The sequence below is a fragment of the Pomacea canaliculata genome, linkage group LG2 (assembly GCF_003073045.1).
Source record: "Pomacea canaliculata isolate SZHN2017 linkage group LG2, ASM307304v1, whole genome shotgun sequence".
NCBI classification, from domain to species: Eukaryota; Metazoa; Mollusca; class Gastropoda; order Architaenioglossa; family Ampullariidae; genus Pomacea; species Pomacea canaliculata.
In genome coordinates this window covers 11,786,797-11,807,265 of record NC_037591.1, presented here as the reverse complement: position 1 = coordinate 11,807,265, position 20,469 = coordinate 11,786,797, and the positions used below count along the sequence as shown (strand labels likewise).

At 37.7% G+C, this 20,469-nt stretch overlaps 1 protein-coding gene and 1 long non-coding RNA gene across 2 annotated transcripts; one reads left to right on the top strand and one right to left on the bottom strand.

Annotated features, from left to right (window-relative positions):
- Positions 1 to 223: 223 nt before the first annotated feature.
- Positions 224 to 1,939, bottom strand: LOC112556625. The gene is made up of 3 exons (XR_003097791.1): positions 1,799 to 1,939; positions 995 to 1,061; positions 224 to 463 (listed from the first exon to the last, which is right to left on the bottom strand). It is a non-coding gene; the product is annotated as an uncharacterized LOC112556625 (long non-coding RNA).
- A 171-nt stretch (positions 1,940 to 2,110) lies between these two features.
- Positions 2,111 to 20,410, top strand: LOC112556453. The gene is made up of 23 exons (XM_025225480.1): positions 2,111 to 2,260; positions 2,670 to 2,930; positions 3,147 to 4,228; positions 4,813 to 4,935; positions 5,246 to 5,387; positions 5,707 to 5,915; positions 6,364 to 6,465; positions 7,078 to 7,212; positions 7,754 to 7,876; positions 8,344 to 8,625; positions 9,514 to 9,747; positions 10,548 to 10,803; positions 10,969 to 11,128; positions 11,529 to 13,693; positions 14,089 to 14,299; positions 14,845 to 14,981; positions 15,211 to 15,341; positions 15,631 to 15,753; positions 16,163 to 16,327; positions 16,823 to 17,002; positions 17,237 to 17,444; positions 18,412 to 18,495; positions 20,278 to 20,410. The coding sequence occupies exons 10-22, from the start codon at positions 8,482 to 8,484 to the stop codon at positions 18,435 to 18,437; spliced, it is 4,140 nt and encodes a 1,379-aa protein (XP_025081265.1). The 5' UTR covers positions 2,111 to 2,260; positions 2,670 to 2,930; positions 3,147 to 4,228; positions 4,813 to 4,935; positions 5,246 to 5,387; positions 5,707 to 5,915; positions 6,364 to 6,465; positions 7,078 to 7,212; positions 7,754 to 7,876; positions 8,344 to 8,481; the 3' UTR covers positions 18,438 to 18,495; positions 20,278 to 20,410.
- The last annotated feature ends 59 nt before the right edge of the window (positions 20,411 to 20,469 follow it).

Genomic DNA, 20,469 nt, shown 5'->3' with positions numbered 1-20,469 from the left:
AAATTAAAGTTATTCACTTCTCATGATTGGATCTGCTACAGAAACTAAGCATGACAGACACTATAGAGGTTATTTGCTGAAGTGTGTAAAGACTGAAAAGTCATCTACAGAAAGTACACCCACATCAAAAATCAATAAAGCATTTTATTAAATCCTAAATTTGTTTTGCATCCTACTTGTTTTATCAGTGAAGCAAAATAAAAAAAAGACTGTGATTCTTGTGTTATATTGCCTCTGAATTTTACCAATATATCAAGTTTTGTAGATTTGGAAGTGTTTTCAGTACAGTCAATGCGATATTCTCTCCTTCTGCACACGGGTTGTCTGAAAGCCATAAAGCACGAAGTCGTTTCAAACTTCTTAAGTAGTGAATACAGAAAGATTTTTCACATGGTTTTTTCGAACATAGAGCTCTCGAGATTGGACAATGTGCAAAATCCTCCAAGTTGTAAGATTATTCACACTGTAAAAGAACAGCACAAAACTTTCAATATATGACAATGCACAACTACAAAAAAAAAACTTGAAGTCCCATGTTTATCATTTTTACTATGAGTATTATGACCCCAAAAACAGTGTGTACTAAATTACAACATTTTAACATAGTCATGACAGCAGTGAACCAGTGAATGTCAATCAAATCTCAGGTCCCTTACCTTCAGGCTGATTTATATTCATACTAGTATAAGTACAAACAATATTAGTAGATTTAATTTGATATATGCTTTTTTAGCATAAAAGACTTGAATTTCACTGTTCCGATCCTTCATTATTGCTCAACGTTTTTTTTAAAAAGCTCTCAATGAAATCAAACATTAAGAAATACCCAATCACATCAGATATATTCAACATAGGCATTGATTCTTCTGACAATTGTTTGATGAAAGTCAGTGAACATGCATTTTTGTGTGTGTGTGCATGTACATGAGAGAGAAAATGAGTATTAACAGACATATGTGGAAATGAACGATACTGTTATAATTTAAACAATTACCTGAGACTGCAAACCTCCAGATTTGGCATGTTGCGCCACTATACTAATATTTTCCAGATTTGAAGCCCTGTAAAATTTATAATATACTAGATCAAATCTTGTTTGTACACTTTGTTTAATGTTTATCACGACACTAGAAATATTAAAAAGAAACAAACAATGATGTCTCATATGCACTTCAAAAAAAATAATGCGAATGTATTATCCTCCTTTAAAAAAAAAAAAGCTACTCTATGTACTGATGAGAAGATTTGGCATATTTTTTTAATCATGTTATTTCGTCAAAAAAAAACAACCAAAACCAAAAAACAAACTCATTTGATTGGATTTATTTGAAGCTTGAAACTATTATAGTTTATTGGCACAGCACACAGACATTAAAAGTACAAAGAACAATTTCCCGGTTTATATTCCAAGTTTATTTAATCACGTAGTTACTGTAATATCACATATTTTGATTAGCAAACAATACAGGAAATTAGCTTTGGTAAATATTAATAAACATTATAATTTATTATAAACTTTGAAGGATCGAGTTGTTCATTGATGGAAGTTTTCAGACTGCTGACTAGTTTGATTTGCAGTTCGCATTCAACTACACTCCCAAAATTCTCTGGCACCCAAGGAAAAGGACAATATTGCAGACCCTGGATCAAGGAGGATGTGGCAAAGAGCCCTCTCATTGTATTACCGGTGCTTACTGCTAACAAAACTTGTATTATACCCGTCCGTCGCTGTGTACTGATCGAGTGCCGAATATCACTGGGAAGTAAGTTTAGAATACGTGTAACCGTCACCACGTACCAGCAGTTTAACTTTCGTACACTCTCTAAATCAGATGCTCTTGTCCGAGCTAAACACTAGCGCCTCTGTAAGTTTCGAGGAATGCCTCTCACTTTCGACCAACGCCATCACAACAGTTTATTGAATACCGTTTTGGAAACAACAGGAAGTTACATACTGACTCGCATACTATACAATAAGCAAATTGAAAAAGCTTTTCTAAACTTTAAGCATAGTTTGGAGTTGTTGAAATTATAATAAAGTTTTGCTATGTGGAAATATTTTTAAAAGCATTTTATTTGTAAACATCCGTTTCGCCGCATTTACGCATTTCGGCGGCACATTCAATCTTGCTGACGAGTGTATAGTTTCGAACGTGAAAAACCGAGCATGGCAAAGTCGGCTCCAAAGAAAGGCTTCCTTGGCACCCTCTTGAAAACTTGCGCGCAAGAAATTATAATGCTATTTTTGGAGAGCTTAGAGGTGTGGATAAGTCAAAAATTAACATTGTATGTGTCTACGTAAATATGAATGCTTATTATATTGCAGTGACCATTTTTCTTTTTTCTGTCCTTCCCCATTTCCCAAAACCGAACAAAGACAAATTTGACATAATAAAGTTAACTGAATTGAACCGTTCGATGGCAATGACAGCATAGTTACTTTTCAAACTATTATCCTATTTAAGATACGATAGGTTAAAAAAAATAGGCTGGAAAGGGTTTCTTGCATTTTGGCCTGGCAATAGCTACATTTGTCGTGGATTTTTTATTGTCTTTGTTTTGCTTTGTGAGCGACAGTAATACTGTTATAGGTAATATTGCCATAGGATACAAGTTTTTCATATGGTGATGAATATATCAGGTCTCTTAAAAACATCTTTATTTTACAGAGTCTCCTGTTGCCTGTCTTCAACACCGATAACAACCTCAGTGCAGATGATGCCAACAGCTTGTGTATATTTGTCATAAAATTTCTTGTGGAAAGTGTATCAGCACTGTCAGAATGTGTTGGCAAAGTACATCTGCTCTTCTAGCCTCAGTAATTATATGCTGTCAGGTCTACTGTTTCTCAAAGACCATTTAACAACGAAACTGGATGCCTTGACAGTCCCCAAGGCTATGTATCATATTTTAAGCAAACTAAACCAGAGGTAAGTTTCCACTTTGATGATAATTTTTCATGAAGCAGTCCTTAACACTTAATGCTGGCTGGGTTTGTGTGTCTGCGTATGCTTGTGAGATGATGAGCAGCTGTAATGAATATATTTGAGCAGATTATTTTGTTCATGCTTTCCATTATTTTGGGCTGCTAGTTATTGTTAATATTCAACCTAAGGTTTCTAATAGGTTTTTTCCCCCCTGCTCAGATATCCTTCCGCGCTCATTTACACCTGGGGAATCTCAATGCTGGATGTCATGGAGCGCACAGACAGCAGGACAGAGGGTGTTGCTGGAACAATTATTTCAAACTCATACAGTTTATTGTGGAATGATGCTCTTCGCTTTGAGTCACTGGAGATCACAAGTCACTGCAGCTTTGCCAGCTCCGTTTTCTAGCTTTAACATTTCCTCATTATGAAATTGGACGACTTGGAAACTGTTTTCCAAAAAGCTGGCATGGTTCTTAGTGTTTTGGAAGCAGGTCAAAGGATGGTGGCAGACTGGCAAACAAAAAGTTCCAGGAACTTTCCATGACGACATGAAGGCCTGTCTGAAGAACCTAGAAATTCCAAGACAAAATGACCAAGAGAACAAAAGTAGACAGGTCAAGATTGTGGAGGTCAGCTTTGGTGCAAATTCGTGCTTAGAGCTTGATGTCATGTCATGCCATCTCTCTTTCAGAAAAATTCTTGAGAGAGTCTTTGAGTGTGGGAACAGTTCAGAGAAAGACACTTTTGCACTTTGTTTTGAGTCAATTTAGACTTCTTTTTTCAACGGTCTAACTTAATGAGATACCAAATTTTATAAGTTCACTGAAAGATGCAGTGAGCATGTGCATCAGTGTTTTGGATGATGAAACTTTGAGATTTTTGGAGAGACTGTCATGCATTGCAAGGGTATGTGCAATGTGCCGCAGAAACAACTTGATGAGGAAATTACTCACTACTTTACAGAAGTCCAACAATGGGCAGAAGAGGTGTTTAATAACCCATTGTCATGTGATATTCGGCAGCTTTCCTTGGAGATTTTCGTCTTCTAGTACGGCAGTTGAAAAACATTTACTCTCAAGCAGAAGGTGATTCTTACAATGCTGCAATATCAAGTTTTAATGTCCATTGTTCGCAAGATTCAGATGTTGCTTGATGCAGATATTGATCAGAAAAAGACTTAATTGTTTGAGAAATGATGCACAAGCCAACGAAGAATTACTACTGTGCCAGAAAAGTCTCTTGGAAGCTCATCGTGGCATGGTTCATTCTTATGTATTGGGCTGTGCATGAAGATTCAGGTACAGTTGTTGTTTTTTTTTTTCCCTTTGATTTCATAAAAATAGCTGTCTTGATAATGATAGTGATTGGTGACGCTGGTAGACATTTAAAAAAAAAGCTAGATATTGTTATAATTAGTTTAAATTCACTATTTTTTTTTCACTCCCTTCTTTACCAAGTATATTGTTTCTCAATTCACAATTCACCTTAGTTGAGTGGAAAAAATCTTTCAAAATAAATTCTAGTTTAGTTTTACATAGGACTATCAATTGCCTAAAATTTATACTATGTTTATATGGTTCTCTTTAAACTTCGTGCAAATTTATGGGATTATCATAAAATAGAGAGGTTTTGTAGCCTGGTTGTTAGTGAACTTTACTGTGTAGCAAGTCACTGCTAAGGACTGTAGCTGGAAAACTCCCTTGCTTAATTCACAGCTGTTTTTTGCAGAAATGGAATAAACATCCTTCATGCACTTGATGCAGTGAACCATCCAAATTCTTATGGTTGCTAGGCTATGGGAGTCTACCTTTTTGATTTTGTTTATTTTGAAAAATAATTAATGATAGGTCTAAGATGATGAGGCATTTTGTTTTACCTACAGGTTTTGCTAAAGAGTTTCACCAACATGTGCTGAACCAAATGGATGAAAGCGTAAACTGCTACATGACTGTTATCGACTCTGTGTCATGTCCGGAGCTGAAGACAGGGGAATGCTACTACTTTGGTGGGTACTGGAACAGATTTTGGTCAGCAGAGCATAATTAAGCTGGTTAAACCATGTGTCTAACTGTACAAAAAAAAAAAAAAAACACACACACACACTAAGACATTTAAAAATAAAAAACTTTTTGTTATTGTTTCAGTAAGTTTCAAAAATAGTTTGTTAAAAAAGCATCAACTGACTAAAGTCTTAAATTCACAGAATCACATTAATAAGAATTGCCTCTACCGGTTTTCTTTACACATTAATAAGAATTGCCTCTACCAGTGTTCTTTACATTTAATTCTTATATTTCTTTAATGTTTTCCATCAGGTTGCATGGCAGTGAAGCTAGGTCACTACTTCTATGATAAACAGTGTGACACTTTATCTGCAAAACTTTACAAGTTGGCTTGTGCCTCACTGATCAGGTGGTGTAGAGAGGGATCGGTGATATGAAAACTAGAATGCAGGAGGTATTAATGAGATTTTGCCCCTTTAAAAATATTTTGACTAATATAAGCAGTAATATCAACAAACCAACTTTTTCCTTGGATGTAATTAAAGCTTTGGTTACTGATAACATTTTCTACAGTATATAGTAAGGGTTTTCAATTAAATTCTCTACATGTAAGCATTGGCTAGTTGAAGTTATCAGACACTTTTTTTCATTTTCAAAATCAATATTATTCCTCGAATTCTCTTTTTTATTGCACATTTTGCTCATCTGATTTCTGTAATCTTAAAGAGACACATTTTTGTTGTTAAATGTTTTAATTTTCTTGCTTGTGGCAGGTGTCCCTTTTGAAGGTGTTTGACTGTGCAGCTGAGTGTGATCGTCGATGTGGCTGCTATGTTCAAGCCAGAGCAACTGTTGTCCAGGCTTTTGTTCTGAATGAGGGGTGTGACATCCAAGAGAACCCTGCCATTATTTCTCTGATCAAAACTTGGGTGAAGATCACCCGTCTAGGCTGGAAAGAAGATCAGAAAGAAATTTATGAAAAGTGAGCATAATTTCACTGTTGGATAATGCTGTAATGTCTGCATTTTGAATGTGTTTTCTTTTTCATTACACTACACAGCAAAATTGCTGTCATCATCTGCTTTTATACAAGCAGCTATGCTTTCATAACTTGCTAGTTTTAAACAGTATTTTTGAGAGATTGCTGCATCATCAATTGATTCTGTCTGGCATGCAGCTTTAAGAACTGTCCAAATTGACAAGTTTTTTAAAACAGATACTCAGCATCACTGTCTGGGATCTGGCTTGACTAATTCATATCCTGCTTCAAGTGTCTTATGAATGCTAAGTCAAAACAAGTAGATGAAAAATTTTTCTCTTCAATTCCGGTTGAAAGTTACAATAAAATTTAATTGTTGGAAAAAATCACTTTGTTGATGGACTTTGAAATGCTGAAAGAATTACTCATGTTGACAATTCTTGTTGTTCAGCTGTTTAGGTGCAAGTCTGAGGGAGTGCAAAGATTATTCGTTCTCACATGAACACCTCTTTGCTGTGTTGAGAGAAGAACTTCACTGTCTGGAGTCCATGAAGTGAGCACAATATAATTTTTCGTAAGTTTGGTATTCTTTTAGAGACATGGAAGTGTTGGGTAGGTGCATTCATGATTTTCACTGCTGTAGCGTAACCATAAAAATTACAACCTAATTTATTTTTCTGAAATCAGGAGAGAAAAACAGAAGAGCAGTGCTTCCTAATTATGGTTTCATTGTGAAATAATATATTTACTACAAATCTTGGAAATATAGTTTTAAGTGTTGCCTATACAAACAAAATTTCACAAAAGATGCTGTTTCAGAAATATTTTTAAAAATGCCCTCTGAGTTAGAAGTCAGGATGTGTTTGATTTTTATGTATTTTTATTATTTTCGCCTAGGGAAGTGAATAGTGAGCCTTTTGTTATTGACTGACAAAGAAGAAAGACAATTCTGATTCTTTATTATTTTAAGATTTAGAAATACTTTACTAAAGCCAACCTTTCATGGAAAGTAATTATGTGTGAAACTATCATTGAACTGTATATGATTGTGAGATTGTAATTAAGCAAGTGCAGTTTTGTTTGGGGCACATCTAAAGTTTTAGTCAGACTTTATATTGCTTGCAGAATGCTGTGGAGCAAATTTTAAAATGATTTTCTTATACAGTCCTCGCATTTATCAAGCTGAAATGGCTGTCTTGAGGGCAATGGAGGACATCAGCAAAGACCCTTCTGAAAAATCATCCATTCTGCTTGCTATCATCAAACAGCTAGGGTTTTGCAAGAACAAAAAAGTTGCTTGGTATGTTACAAGGCATGCAGTTTATGTACATTTTTGTGAATTTTATTTTTCTCTGAGTGAAAGAAAGTTTCAAAAAGTGCACTTTCTCATGAATAGAACATCTTCAGTGTATTTGTTGATTAAAACAGATGATTTAAAAGATGGCTTCCCCCAACAGGCATTCCAAGTACTATTTTAAAAGTACAGAAAGATGAAAGAAGTAGGACATAGAAATAAAAGCAGTGTGGCCATGTGTCATAATTCCTCTTGTCTAGGGAAGATCATAGACTGATCAGCAGCATTTCTGCAGATTGCACAGGTCACTGTGCTTAAAAAAAAAAAAAAAAACCATCATCATGGGAAGCAACTCTGCAGCATCTTGTGGCTTAATTTATTTTTTGTTTGTTGTTTTTTTTCTAAAGAAGATTCTTAGACAACATGTATCCTATCCTAGTGTACACTAAAAGCAGAAGAATCGGTAAAGAATAATGGAACTCATCCTATTAGATGCAGCCACGCTTCTAAATTTTCATACATGTGTCCTTTGCTGTATACATGACAGGCTGATAACCTGGGCAGACAAAAAATAGCAGAGCTGGCCAGCTTTACAAGTTGTCACCGTGCTGAAAGGTCAAGTAGTCTTTGTGGCACCATATCACAAATGCTGGAGAATAGCACTTTCACAGTAAGCTGAACATTAATCTAAAACTGAATAATGATCACTTGTACTACTTTAGGGATCTGTATATTTAATACATACATAAAAGTAATGAATTTCCTAATTATTTTCTGAACTAGAAATCAAAAGTCAGAAACTAAACTGTGCTGATTGTCTTTGTCTCAAATGGTTCTGTTTTCAATGTTTTCTACTTAAAGTTAGTGATTATGGATTTTGTTTATCCAGATTAATTGAATGCTATGCTTATGGTGAAATTATTCCCTGTTGTTTTATTATGAGGCTGGAGGCACTTAGTAATGTTTACTTGTATTTCAAGATAAAATTAATAATTCACAGTAATATTGTCCAAGTCAAGAGCTCTTCAAGACTAGCATTCCTCTTCGATTGAACATGCTACTTATCAGATCAGTCTTGTTAGATCTGCTGATTCGGCAAAATGAAAGTGTAAAGGATCACGTTTTGTGCACTTCCAGAAAAGATCAAATCACCAGAAGAAGCAAATGTAGGTAAAATGTGCGTCAACAAGACAGAAAGAGGCAACCCTGAAAAATACTGCACTCAAGAGCGGGTCCATTCATCACCCATGTTGTTTGTCTGATCTTGAGAAAACCATGAAGTTGATGTCATGCATCAAGGATCACTGGGAGAGAGGGATGATTACTTTGGAAGGAAGAAAGGTGAAGGACAGAATGACAACGCGATGGCTTCTGAATGATGTCCTTTTGTGTGCTGACCTTCTCAAGTGTCATTGCCAGGTACGCCATAAATTTTGCTTCAACCTTTATCATCATGAAGTGTTTTTGCACGTATCTTCCTTTTTTTTTTTCCCCCATGTGGCATCTCTTTATAGGGCTGACTGCTTTGCCATGATGTAGCCTTTAATTGCTGGCCGGCATAACCATTCGTGGCCCTCCCTTCCCCTTTTCTCATATTTTTAAAAGACCAAAGAAAATTATTGAACTTAAATAACTGATTTCACCAAGTTACCATTAGCATAAATTGCACAATAGCACAAAGAGGGACATCCAGTAGAAACCATGAGACTAATTGGAAGATTCTTCAGTCTTTCCTATGTTGCATGCAGAAGAATTTGAAAGCTGTGGAGAAAAACATCAGGTAGGAGGGGGGGGGGGGGCCTAAAACAAAATGTGACCAAGATTGGTCCCAATTAATGCCAACAAGAAGGTATTTTTATATTGAGGAAGGGCGTTACATAGATGTAAATCATGTTTGATCTTGAAAGTGTGATGTGCAAGTTAGGTGAGTGGGGGTTACCATTATGCCCTCACTGCTCTTTGTTCATACTCTACCAAAAACTAATCAGGTCTTGTGAGATCCAGAGGTCTCTAAGTACCTTAGTGAAAGAGCTAAAGGAAGCAAATGAAACTTCCGGAAACTGCTTTAGGAGACAAAGATGAAGGGCAATAGTAGAGGGTTCATGCTATTTAAAAAGCTGAAAAATAATGTGCGGTTGATCTGGATAATTACTTGTCGTTATTGCCAAACACAGGCGGGGGTGGGGTTGAGCTGGATAATTACTTGTGGTTATTACCAAACACAGATGGTGGTGGGGGCAAAGATGGGATAAAAGCAAGTGTTCTGTCCTGTTGATCTACTGACATATTTCTTATGGTATGCAACAGTATCAACAGGAGCTGGAGTTCCTAGCTATGGCCTACAAGTTTGCTGACCTGATCTCTGATGACAGTTACAAAGTGAAAGTGTGCACAGCAATTATTCAAGTACTTGCAGCCCAGGGTGTGGGTGAATTACCCTGTAAGTTGCTTGTGCACTCACACTCTGAACAGTCTACCAAAGACAGAGACAAGCTAGCCAACACCTTGCAGCTAGCAAATTTTTACCTCAAGGCTGGCCAGGTAAGTTTCAGCCTCATTCACTTACAATCTTACAAGCTTTCTCTTCTAGTTGTGCTGAAGAGTGATAATTCAGTTTTGCTACCTTTTTGATGGAAGGAGAGTGTTGGGTGTTGTGACTTTGTATTTAATCTTTGCTTTACTGGGTGGTCTTGTCAAAGGAGCTTATTCTAGGACAGTGGTTCTCAACTTTTGGGCCGCACACATAAGCCAGGTGGTCTGTGGGTGACAGTAATCATATGTCATCAAAGTGATGTTTAAGTGAAACGCTAATTAGACCAGTATTGATTTCACTCGAGTTTTAATTTTATTGATGCCCAACTGCTCATTTGCACAAAACTCTTGCTTACCAACCAAGTGTTTATGCCACAGCGCGAGCATTGCATCATTGAACTGTGTCGTCCATTACCCTTAGTAATGCAGTGCATGTAGTCTTAATTTGTATATGTACTTTGCAAGGTATGTAAATTTTTTGTAAACTTATTATTTTACTACTGTCACTAAAAGTACATTTAGTTTTGAATTGTAATGAAACAAACACGGTAGTTTAAATTTGAAATTCACGGTACAGAGTAGCCACATTTTTGCTTAATAAAGTGGTCTGCTGTCCGAAATACTTTGAAAACCACTGTTCTAGGAGACAAAGAACTTGGAAACAGCACATACTATTTCTGAACTTAAAGATTCACTGCTATCATCACTGTTGAATTGGTGTCCTTTTCTGTTCCTCTTATTTGCTAATTGTTTTTATATGGTACTAAAACTAGGACAGGATGCACTACAGATTTTTCCTGTGTCAACAGCCACAAAAGACAGCAGACCTACTTAAAGACAAGCATCTTAGGAAAAACTGCCAATCTGACGCCTCTCTCAGAGGCATGCTTTCACGCATCACAGGGGAATGCTTGCTGCTGCCTGTGGCAACCAGAGGGGAGGGCGTGGGGATGGAAGGAGGAGAGTATGCTATTGGTCATCTCATGGATGCTGTCAGATGTCACAGCACAGCCCTACATCGTCTCCTTGGCAGCAACGCTTTGCAGACTCTTGCAAAGGCAGAAGGTAATTTAGAAGTGATCTTTAAAGTCTGTTGCTTACTCTCAACTTTTTGGGGTTCATGTGCTTGTATTTTGGAACTATTAGTTTAGCAGCATTTATAGCACATTCACATGTAATCATGTACACATGCATGCACACACTGCATTTACTTTGCATCTGGTTTCTCAGTATCTTTTCAAGATCCTGCCATTTGGTCTGTCTTGCCTGAGAGCCTTGAGTCTTTGTTTGTTCTGGGACGAGCTTACATTCATATCGGAGACACTCGTCGTGCACGGTGCTATTTGCGAGAGGCACTGAAATTGTCTGTACACCAAGGTTTGGTGAAATGGTAAGTAGCACTGTCAGACAATGAATTCTGATGATTTTGTGTATTAGCAATGCCATCCTGTGAATTTGCATACTTTATGCTTTTTATATGAGAGATATTTGATATGTTGAAAGAATGCTTGTGGTGACTTGCTTTGTTTATGCCACTCCATTCAAAGGCTGTGTCACGATTCTGACCTATCTTACATATCAGTATTTTGATTAGAATGAAAGCACTGTTCTGTTATTCAACCACACAACCATACCACATACTAATGCTTGTATTTTAAGAAGATAAATTTTCAAAGTGTTTGAAGAGGAAGCAATTACTCATGACTTGCCATATCAGCAGCTGCTTCATTTTAAGTATTTGACTTTTTATCCAGAAGCCTCTTTAATTTTTATGCTTTACTCCACAACAGGGCTGCACGGTGCAGCATTGAGTTGGGGCATGTTTATATTTTGGATGAAACGCCTGTCCGGTCACTGTCCAGCCTGGCACTCTCTGTGGCATGTTTGAATAATCATGAAGAGAACAAAGTATGTCTTGAAACAATAGCAGACATTCTGAAAGAATCAGAAAACCTTGAATTTTGTCGACTTGGCCTTGATGACTCATATGAGGATAGTAAATCAGAAAATGAAAACATGGAGGAAGAAGAGGTCTTTAGCAATGAACCGCAGACAGCAAAAGCACAAAATAAAAATCTCTCACCTGCTTTAAAAGTGGCCTGCAGTAAAGGAGATCTTGTTCAAGCTGTTGAAGCTATAAACTGTGTACTTGACCACAAGTGGAAGCATCTGAAGGATCATGGAGTACATTGTTCAAGCATTTTCTGCAAGGAAGATGGAAGTCTTATTCATATTCTTATATCTCAGGTTCTTCTCCTTCATAGTATATCCAAACAGTTGCCAGTGGATGATGAAAAGAGTCGGAGTTTGATGGACATGTTGATATCAATGGATCAAAAACAAAAGTTGATACATACATGCAGTGTATGTCACCAGTTGCTGAAAAAGTGTGGCATGTTGACGACAGAAAGCCCCACATGTCAGATAACTGCTTGCAGCGTCTTGACTCTTCAGGTTTCACTGGATGTTTTCATTGCCAGAGTAGAAATGCTGCGGGACAGTAACTCTCCAGAATTAGTAGTGCAAGAGGTCCAACCTTATGTGAAGATGCTGGAACATTTAAGCCGAGATTTTGCGCAAATCACCATCAGCAAGGCAAAGCTTCACTACCTCATGGCTTGTGCTCTTGTGTGCTGCCTCATGGGTGGAGTTCCTAAAGAGCCATCTTTCTATTGTGGTATTTGGAGGTCCAAAGAAGATCTCAAAGAAGCTGTTTCTATGAAACTTAAAGCATTATTATCTAGATTAGCTACCTCAGGTGTTCCTAAGGATGATGAAAAAGAATGTGATAACAAATCTCAGGAAGCAAAAGATACATGTTCAAAAAGTCCAGTCACTGTTGAGATTGTCACCAGTGCATCAGAGTGTCAGGCAGAGAAAAAGCAGGGTGACAGTCTTCCAGAGATTGCAAAAAAGAAAGATAAAAGCGCTACAAATACTTCAACAAGAGCTAGAAGCACACGAAGGAAGATCTGTGAAAAAATGCCTGCTCAGAGAGAGGATGCAGAGACCTTGGTCGCTTTGTCCACAAAAGATAAAAATTGCTCTACAGAAGTGCTGTGTCAGTCTTTCAGTTGTCAATTGAATGTTTCAGATATATGTACCACTAACTTGTCATCAGTTACTCCTAAACAAACCACTACTAATTTGAGAAACAGATTGCGACTTACCAAAATTCCCATCCCTCAAGGAAGCTCATCAAAGCATGAAAATGTCCTGATTTCATCTGATGGTAGGACAAATCAGACAATCGAATCCGTTTCAGAAAATCATGAAACAATCTCCAAAGAAAAACTTTTTCAAAGGGAAGATAATGAGAGCAAAGAAGTAAAGAAGAAGAATACTTGTGTACGCACACCTAGAACTGGTGGTAGGAAGGCTGTGAAACCTAAGAAAAATGTGACAGAGTGTTCTAATTTATTTGATTGTAAGACAAATGTGTCGAGATGTGACAGCAAGAATGGTGCAACAGACTGTGGTAATTTATTGAACAGAAAGCAAACAAATCATTTTAGCACGGGTGACTGGGACAATGCTGATGTGTTTGACTTCACAGAGGACGATGAATGCTTTGATAAGCCAGAAAAGAACAAAAGAAAAGTTCTGCACCGTACAGCCAAAGGCTCTACAAAGAATGGAATTAGCAAATCTTTCCCAGCAGAATCCACGGTGTCAAGTTCCCCTCCCATGCAAACAAAAGAAAAGGGAAGACTGAGAAACAGAGTCAGTAGAGTAACCAAGCCAAAGAGCAGCCAGAAAAATAACAAGTGTCAGTCCCCAACTCCATTAGACATGTCCATGGAACTGCCGAGAGCCGTCAGCGAAAATGAGAACAACAGTTGTGCTGCATCTCGAAGAACTCGCCAGCATGGTAGGCTGTCTACTAGGTACCAGTGTGACAAGGGGAACAAAGAGGAATATTTCACAACCAGTCTGCAAGTTGAGATTCAAGAAGGTAAGCTATGAACTAATGTGAAGATTGTTTATCACATGTTGCTGAGTTTCTGTGGCAGATATGTGGTACTTTGTAATCACATAAAACCTTGTGATGTCAGGCATGTGTGTCATTGTGGGATTGTGGATGTGTGTTAAATCATTTGTCGCTTATTATACGAGAGGACTGTATGTGTAAAAAATTTCTTTGTGTGTTGCTTTAGGTTTGTTGTGATTGGGGGTGAGATTGTAAAGTATGTTGATCCTTAATGAAAATAGTGCTATGTAAAGGTGCTTTATTATTGCTATTATTATTAAGTGTTTCAATATTTAAGTCACACAGACTAAATTTAAGGTTACAAACTTACAGAAAGGAGGAAAGAAGTATTAATTGTCTCAATTTTGCATTCTGGAAAGACAAAAGTAAAGAAATCTTGACACACCTGCAGAAGGCACAAGCACTGCTTCAGCATTTCCCACCAGTAAAGCTCTACCAGTCCATATGCAAGCTTCTGGCTTCAAGAATGCTGGACCACTTTCCATCACCTGCAGCAACTACCCTGCTTTTAGAAAGCTCATCTGTAACCCTTCGTCATCTATTTTTGACCAACTTTCATCGACAGCTTCGGTGAGTTTCATCATAGCGTTTGATTCATCATACTTATCACGTGAAGCACCCATGACTACATTGACAGTGGTTGGTTTAGTAGCAGTAAAACTACTTGGTAATGGTAGGCCTTTTTTTTTTCATTTTTGAGATAGAGAATACAACAATCGCCAGTGTTAGTCGTGACGTTTATTCTTGCTTCTTTTAGGCTTTCAGTGATTGGCTGTCTTCTGCTTGTATCTCACTATTCCTTGAGAATAGTCTTCAGGCTATAGTTATTTGCAAGCCACGATAAATTATTTTTTTTTATAACACCCAGGAACATTAGAAATTTTTAAGTCTTTTTTATCCCCACTTACTGAAACAGTTGAAAAGCTGCCTCATAATTTTTTTTTTTTTAAGATTTTAAAATTGAGATTACACTTAGCTTAATAAGAGAAGAGTTTAAAGAAGTCTACCTTGCTGCTACTGATAGAAGGTGTGTTGGAGCACTAAAGCAATGATGTTGCTGACACAATAACAGGAAAAATATATTGGAATAAGGCAGTAACCTGACATTTATGCAGGCTTTGGCAAAAGGAGAAAGGTCCTGACATTCCACTTGATGACAAGGAAGTAACAGTGCTTCAGTCTGCTCGTGATGACATCGCCTTTCCCTGGACCCTGAATACAGTCACTGAAATCTTAGCAGAAATACCAGAAGGTATACTTACATTAGCTTTCTGTTGCACTTTATGGGAAATTTTTATTCCTGAATGTGTGGTATATAAATACATTTGAGTATGTATGAATAAATGATTAAAAGGAAACATTTTCTGAAAATAGTAATTTCCACCATTGTTTAATAAACTTTTAGCATGGTTGTACCTCCCAGGTTTTGCAAATTTATAGTCTTAAATAGTAAATGAGTTATCTATTGTACTTATTTCCAGGCTGGACAGTCTGCCAGTTTTCAGTGGTTGAGACACCTGCTCCAGCATACCATGACACTTTGCTGCTGACTCGACTTTCCAGGAGTCATGCACCTTTCACGGTGGCTCTGAATAGTTTCTCTGGAGCAATGGTGAGCTTGCTCTTAGGAGAGTGTTACCAAACTATACTTGTTCAAAACGTGCACATTTTATCAAAATTTAGGAATTTGAGGGGAGGCTAAAAAAGACAACTCTAGTCTATCACTCTTCACAGGAGTGGATACTTCTCAGTATTTTTAAAAAAAATTAAAACATTAACATAGAACAAAAGATTGAGTGATGTCAGGGTGGGGAAATGCAGACACTTTATCGTAGCATCTTGGACCCATCCACAGACATCTTGTAAGTTATGCATTATATTCATGTTGGCTCTGTCTACAGGGAGAGAGTGTGATGAAAGAATTTCAGGACATCATGCAGCAGCTCAATGAAAAGCACCACAAGAAAGACTGTGACAAGATGGAGTGGTGGTCAGGTCGTGTGGAACTTGATCTCAGGCTTCAAGTGAGTGCTAGTGACTATAACATCAGCCGTAATGAATGAAATGTGAAGAAAGTGCCATCTAACGGTCTTCATGTTAAAGGCATAAGGATACAGTTTTAGAATGGTCAGTTGCAGCAAAAATGCTTAAATATATCATTGTTGGCTTGCTACAACAACCAGAACCATACAGAATCAATTTTCTCTAGCCATAAAAAAATACCATTTCCTATCCAAAAGTGTAATTGGTTTGTAGTCCTATTATCATTAATGTTAGGGGTTGTTTTTTTTGTTTTGTTTGTTTGTTGTTGTTTTTTTTTGGCTGCATGCTGTAATTCTGAATAATATTTTTTTAAAAAAAGCTTCCCTTCCCACAGTTGCTTGGCTTCATCCTGTGTCACATGTTTACATCTTTAGTTGTTTTGAATGGCAGGATGTTGTTGAAGTTATCGAGAAAGAGTGGTTGGGGCCATGGCGCTGCTTGCTGCGTGCACAGTGTTCTGATTCACAATTCCAAAAAACGAAACTACGGCAAAAGACTTACATAGAAGAACATATAAGGAAGATGCTCGGCAGCGATCATCAGATAGATATAGAGGTACTGGTCATTTTTGTTTTTCTTGTTGTCATTTCAGTTTTTTGTATAAATAGTAATTCTATGAAGGAATTCATTTATAAAATTCGCTTTAGAAAAAAGGTATTTGTATTATTAACTAAATGGCATTATTTATCTTCTACCAATGTGTTATCTTAATGCTGTTTAAACATAAATTAGGTCAAGAAATTGTCTGTTTACATTCAAATTTCATGGAAGTTTTGTATAACCATTGATTATCATTTTTTTTTTAGAAGAAGTTTATCTACATGACTAGAAGATTGACAAGAACTTATCCCTTCTGGAAAAATAATTCTGATGGCTACTATCCTCTTAGATGATTTCCAAGTTTTCCATTCTTACTCAAATGGTAGCAAGTTCAAGTATTTGACAACTAAACAGTTGTTGCTCTATTAATTTAATAAACTGTTGTTGATCAATTTGTCTCCTAAAAGTATTCAGTGGATTGCTGAGGTAAAGGTGTGTTTGATTTGGCAGCTGCTGCTAGAGGTGTCTATGCACCCGGAAGATGACCAGCATCTCCCAACTATTTTGAGTCACATGCTGCGCATGGACTGCAGCGATCCTAAAGTGAAGGAGCTGATTGATGTGGTCATACAAGCCCGACCCAGTGTGGCACCACAGCACACCTCACCCATCATTTTCATCCTGGATGGAGTAAGTGTCATCTTCCTTTTTCCTGCCACCTGTTCCATGTTGGTATTTTGTTGTTTCTTTACTCTTATTGGAAGATGGGTTTTGTGTTATTACGTTGTCTCCCCTTTTCTACGCCCGTTTTTATGATATTAACCATCTGTTAACACTTTTTCTGTCAGGGGATTATACATTTTGTACTTTGTAATAGAGAAAAAATATCAATATTTTATTTTTTGGGGTGGGGATTTCTTGCAGTATCTCCACTGTCTTCCGTGGGAAAACCTGCCAGTCGTGAGCTGTCAGCAAGTGTGCAGAATGCCTTCCCTTGCGTCTCTGCATGTGTTGCTGAAGCATTTTGGTCACAAGCAGCATCACCATGTGCAGCCTGACAAGGTGTTTTATGTCATTGATCCCGACAACAATCTGCCTAATACCAGGCAGGTTTTGAGAACTTGTTCAGACAGTGAGTACATCACCAATACTTCCACATTTAGTCAACAACTAATGATGTCAAATGGCAGAACTGATGAACAAGGTAGACAAGTGCATATTTTTTCAGCCTGTCAGTAAGCACAGCATGAAGAAAAGTACTGCCTGTGTTTATTACGTGGGAAGCTAGAGTTTCACCATCAAAAGCTGACCAAGAAATAACATCAGGACTTGTATTCATGGCCAGCAGAACTTACCCATGGTTAAAATTGCCCTAACTGGGTAGGGAACTAGTGGGCTAAGAAAATTAATTTAGTTATTAGCTAGTGAGTAGCTGAAATTGCCTGACCAGCATAGTAGTAATTCCAAGAACAAAAGGTGAGCTCTTGCATTTTATTCCTGTCACTGGTGGGTGCAAAGTAAAACAATAAAGAAAATATATATAAAATCAATAAAACCAAGCAAGAGGCTTTGGGAAGTCAAGCATATACCTTCTGACCAAATGGTGTTCCACAAGCAAATGTTAGATGACAAAAATATTAATTTATTTTCTTGGAAAGCAAATAACCAATGGAGAAAAGGAAGGGCACTGTCATTTGTTTGGATTTAATTCTTGAGGGTTTTTTCCATGGAGTGTGTTTCTATCAGATTCTTTACATTCTTTAAAAACTATAGTTATCAGATATTTCTGTGTACCATTATATTTGTCCAGTTGATTTAGTGGTTTTGGATACCAGCTGGGAAAAAACGGTTCTGGGTAGGCTTAACTGGAGGCCATGAATATGGGGTTTTAGTTATCTGCAGGTAACAGAATTACTGTCTGGGTAGGTTCCTTAATTGTGCTCCATGAATATTAGCGTAGGTTTGCTTTAGTAACCCTAGCTAGGAACATTGCACATATTTTTGAAGTAATTAACCTATCTGACATGATAAATATAATGACTTTCATTTGAAATTCTCTTTTTTTAAGAAAAACTTATATGGGTACTTTGTAATAACAGGCAGACAAACTGGAATGGCATCGTAGGCAGAAAGCCATCAGTTGAGGAGTACTCTTCTGCCTTGACCAGCAATGATGTGTTCATGTGAGTACAAGCAAGAAATCTTTTGTAAAATGATTGATTATAGACACATATTTAAGTAGAACTAATCTTTTAGTCATCTTCATAAGTGCAATAATTTTGCATTAAAACTGTGATTGTATGCCAGAAAGTGGAAAGACACTGCAGGTTTGTGCAGTCTAGATATGCATATTAAGAAAATAAATTAACATTGTGTTTCACTTTGTCCAGGTGCATTTATTAGTCCTAATCAAGGGACCACTGCAATTTTCTTCTTCACATTCCTTAACACATTAGCATGCCATTGGGGCCAGTCATGCACCCACAAGAGAAGGTACCCTGGTGTCAGCCAGTTCACTCTTTCACGTTGGTCACCTAACCTTTTTTCTGATTGCCTCAGCTTGGCTGTCTTCAACATAACCCTAGAGGACTCTTCGGCAAGGTATCCTTTTGTATGGCATGACTGAACCACACCAGCTTTTGTCTCTTGACAATAGGAAGCAAAGGCTCCTGGGGACCTGTCAAGCAAGTGACTAAGCTGCGGATGAAGTCATTCATCTTTTGCTCCCTGTAGGAGATCCGAAGGAGTCTTCTAGAGCACTTCATTTCAAACACTTGACACTTGGACCTGCCACTTTGATTCCGTAAGCAGGGTCCCCATCTCACAGCCATACAACACAGCAAGAGACTTGTAAAGGCTGAATTTAGGAAGCTGACATTTCTGCTATCCCAACTTTTGTTGAGCCTGGCCATAGCAGCTGTGATCTGAAGACATACCTTCTCTATGCAGCTACTGTCTTTAATAATGGTCACACAAATCTCCTCCAGCTGTACTTTGTTCATTCAGATCTCTGCCTTGCTTGATCCAGTGGTGTTAGCCATGACTTCGCTTTTGTCTGTGATGGTCTCCATCTTGTATGGTCTTGCACTGGCGACGAATTTGTCAATGAGAGTCTTCAACTCGCTATTGCTGCCTACCATTAGATCGATGTTGTCAGCAAAGGGGAGATTATTGACCAGCCTTACCCTGATGACCATGTCCCACATGATTTTCTCCAGCACTAGGAACAAAGGGCAGTCCTGGCACACACCAATCATCGTGGGAAAGAGCTTACCACCTAGATGGTGTGTACAAGGCCTTCTTCCACATTGAATGTCTGTAGCACATTTTATAGCCCCTCATTCCATACTCAATTGACGTCCTTCATAAAGTCGATAAAATTACCGTAGAGATTGCCATGCTACTGGTGCTTTTCCGTGGTGACTCAGTTGCTGAAGGTTTGTTCAACAGAGCTCCTGCCAGCCCATAATCTGGTTTGTTGTCAATTTGTAAATTGGTTTGTGGACAATTTTTGCAGGCCTTCATTGGTGAGGTCTTGAGTAGGTGGAAGTCCTTATGGTTGCCACTCAGATGATTCCCTCATCGATCTCACTGCATCTGCCCTTGATCAAAGGTTGCCTGGCTTCCTTCGTTCCTTTGTGAATCTCACAGTTGACCTTCCTGAAGGCCTTGGCCACCTCAGGGTCAGTCAGCAGTTGCAAAGGTTGAGAACCTCCTTTGTAAACCAAGGTTGTTTCTTAGAACACCCAAGCACCTTTTAAGCAGAGGTCAAAAACACCCCTTGGATTTGCGCCAAGAGTGTATCCACTGCAACTTTATGTGCATGTAAATGAGAAACTTGATTTATTTATTTTTTTTTTTTTTAATTTTAAGGATTCTCTTCATGCTTCAATACATTTCTGCAAAATAAGGGCAGTTATTTCAAACACTATTTCTTAAATAGCTTGTTGCCTCATTGTTTTCAGCTACTCAGGACATGGCAGTGGTGTACAGTATTTTAGTGGGGACAGCATACAGCAGCTTAAAGTTAGAGCCACCTCACTCCTCATGGGCTGCTCAAGTGTGCGTCTGAATATCCGATCCATTCTGGACCCTGATGGCAACATTTTCAACTATATTTTGAGTCGTTGGTCAGTACAATGCTGAAAATAGCAGTA

What these genes read in the sequence shown, in the direction of transcription:
- LOC112556453 (XM_025225480.1), top strand. Translation starts at nt 8,482, where the DNA reads ATGAAGTTGATGTCATGCATCAAGGATCACTGGGAGAGAGGGATGATT. An exon ending in GCAAGTTGAGATTCAAGAAG is followed by an intron (nt 13,694 to 14,088) that starts GTAAGCTATGAA and finishes CATTCTGGAAAG; the next exon opens with ACAAAAGTAAAGAAATCTTG. An exon ending in CTTAGCAGAAATACCAGAAG is followed by an intron (nt 14,982 to 15,210) that starts GTATACTTACAT and finishes ACTTATTTCCAG; the next exon opens with GCTGGACAGTCTGCCAGTTT.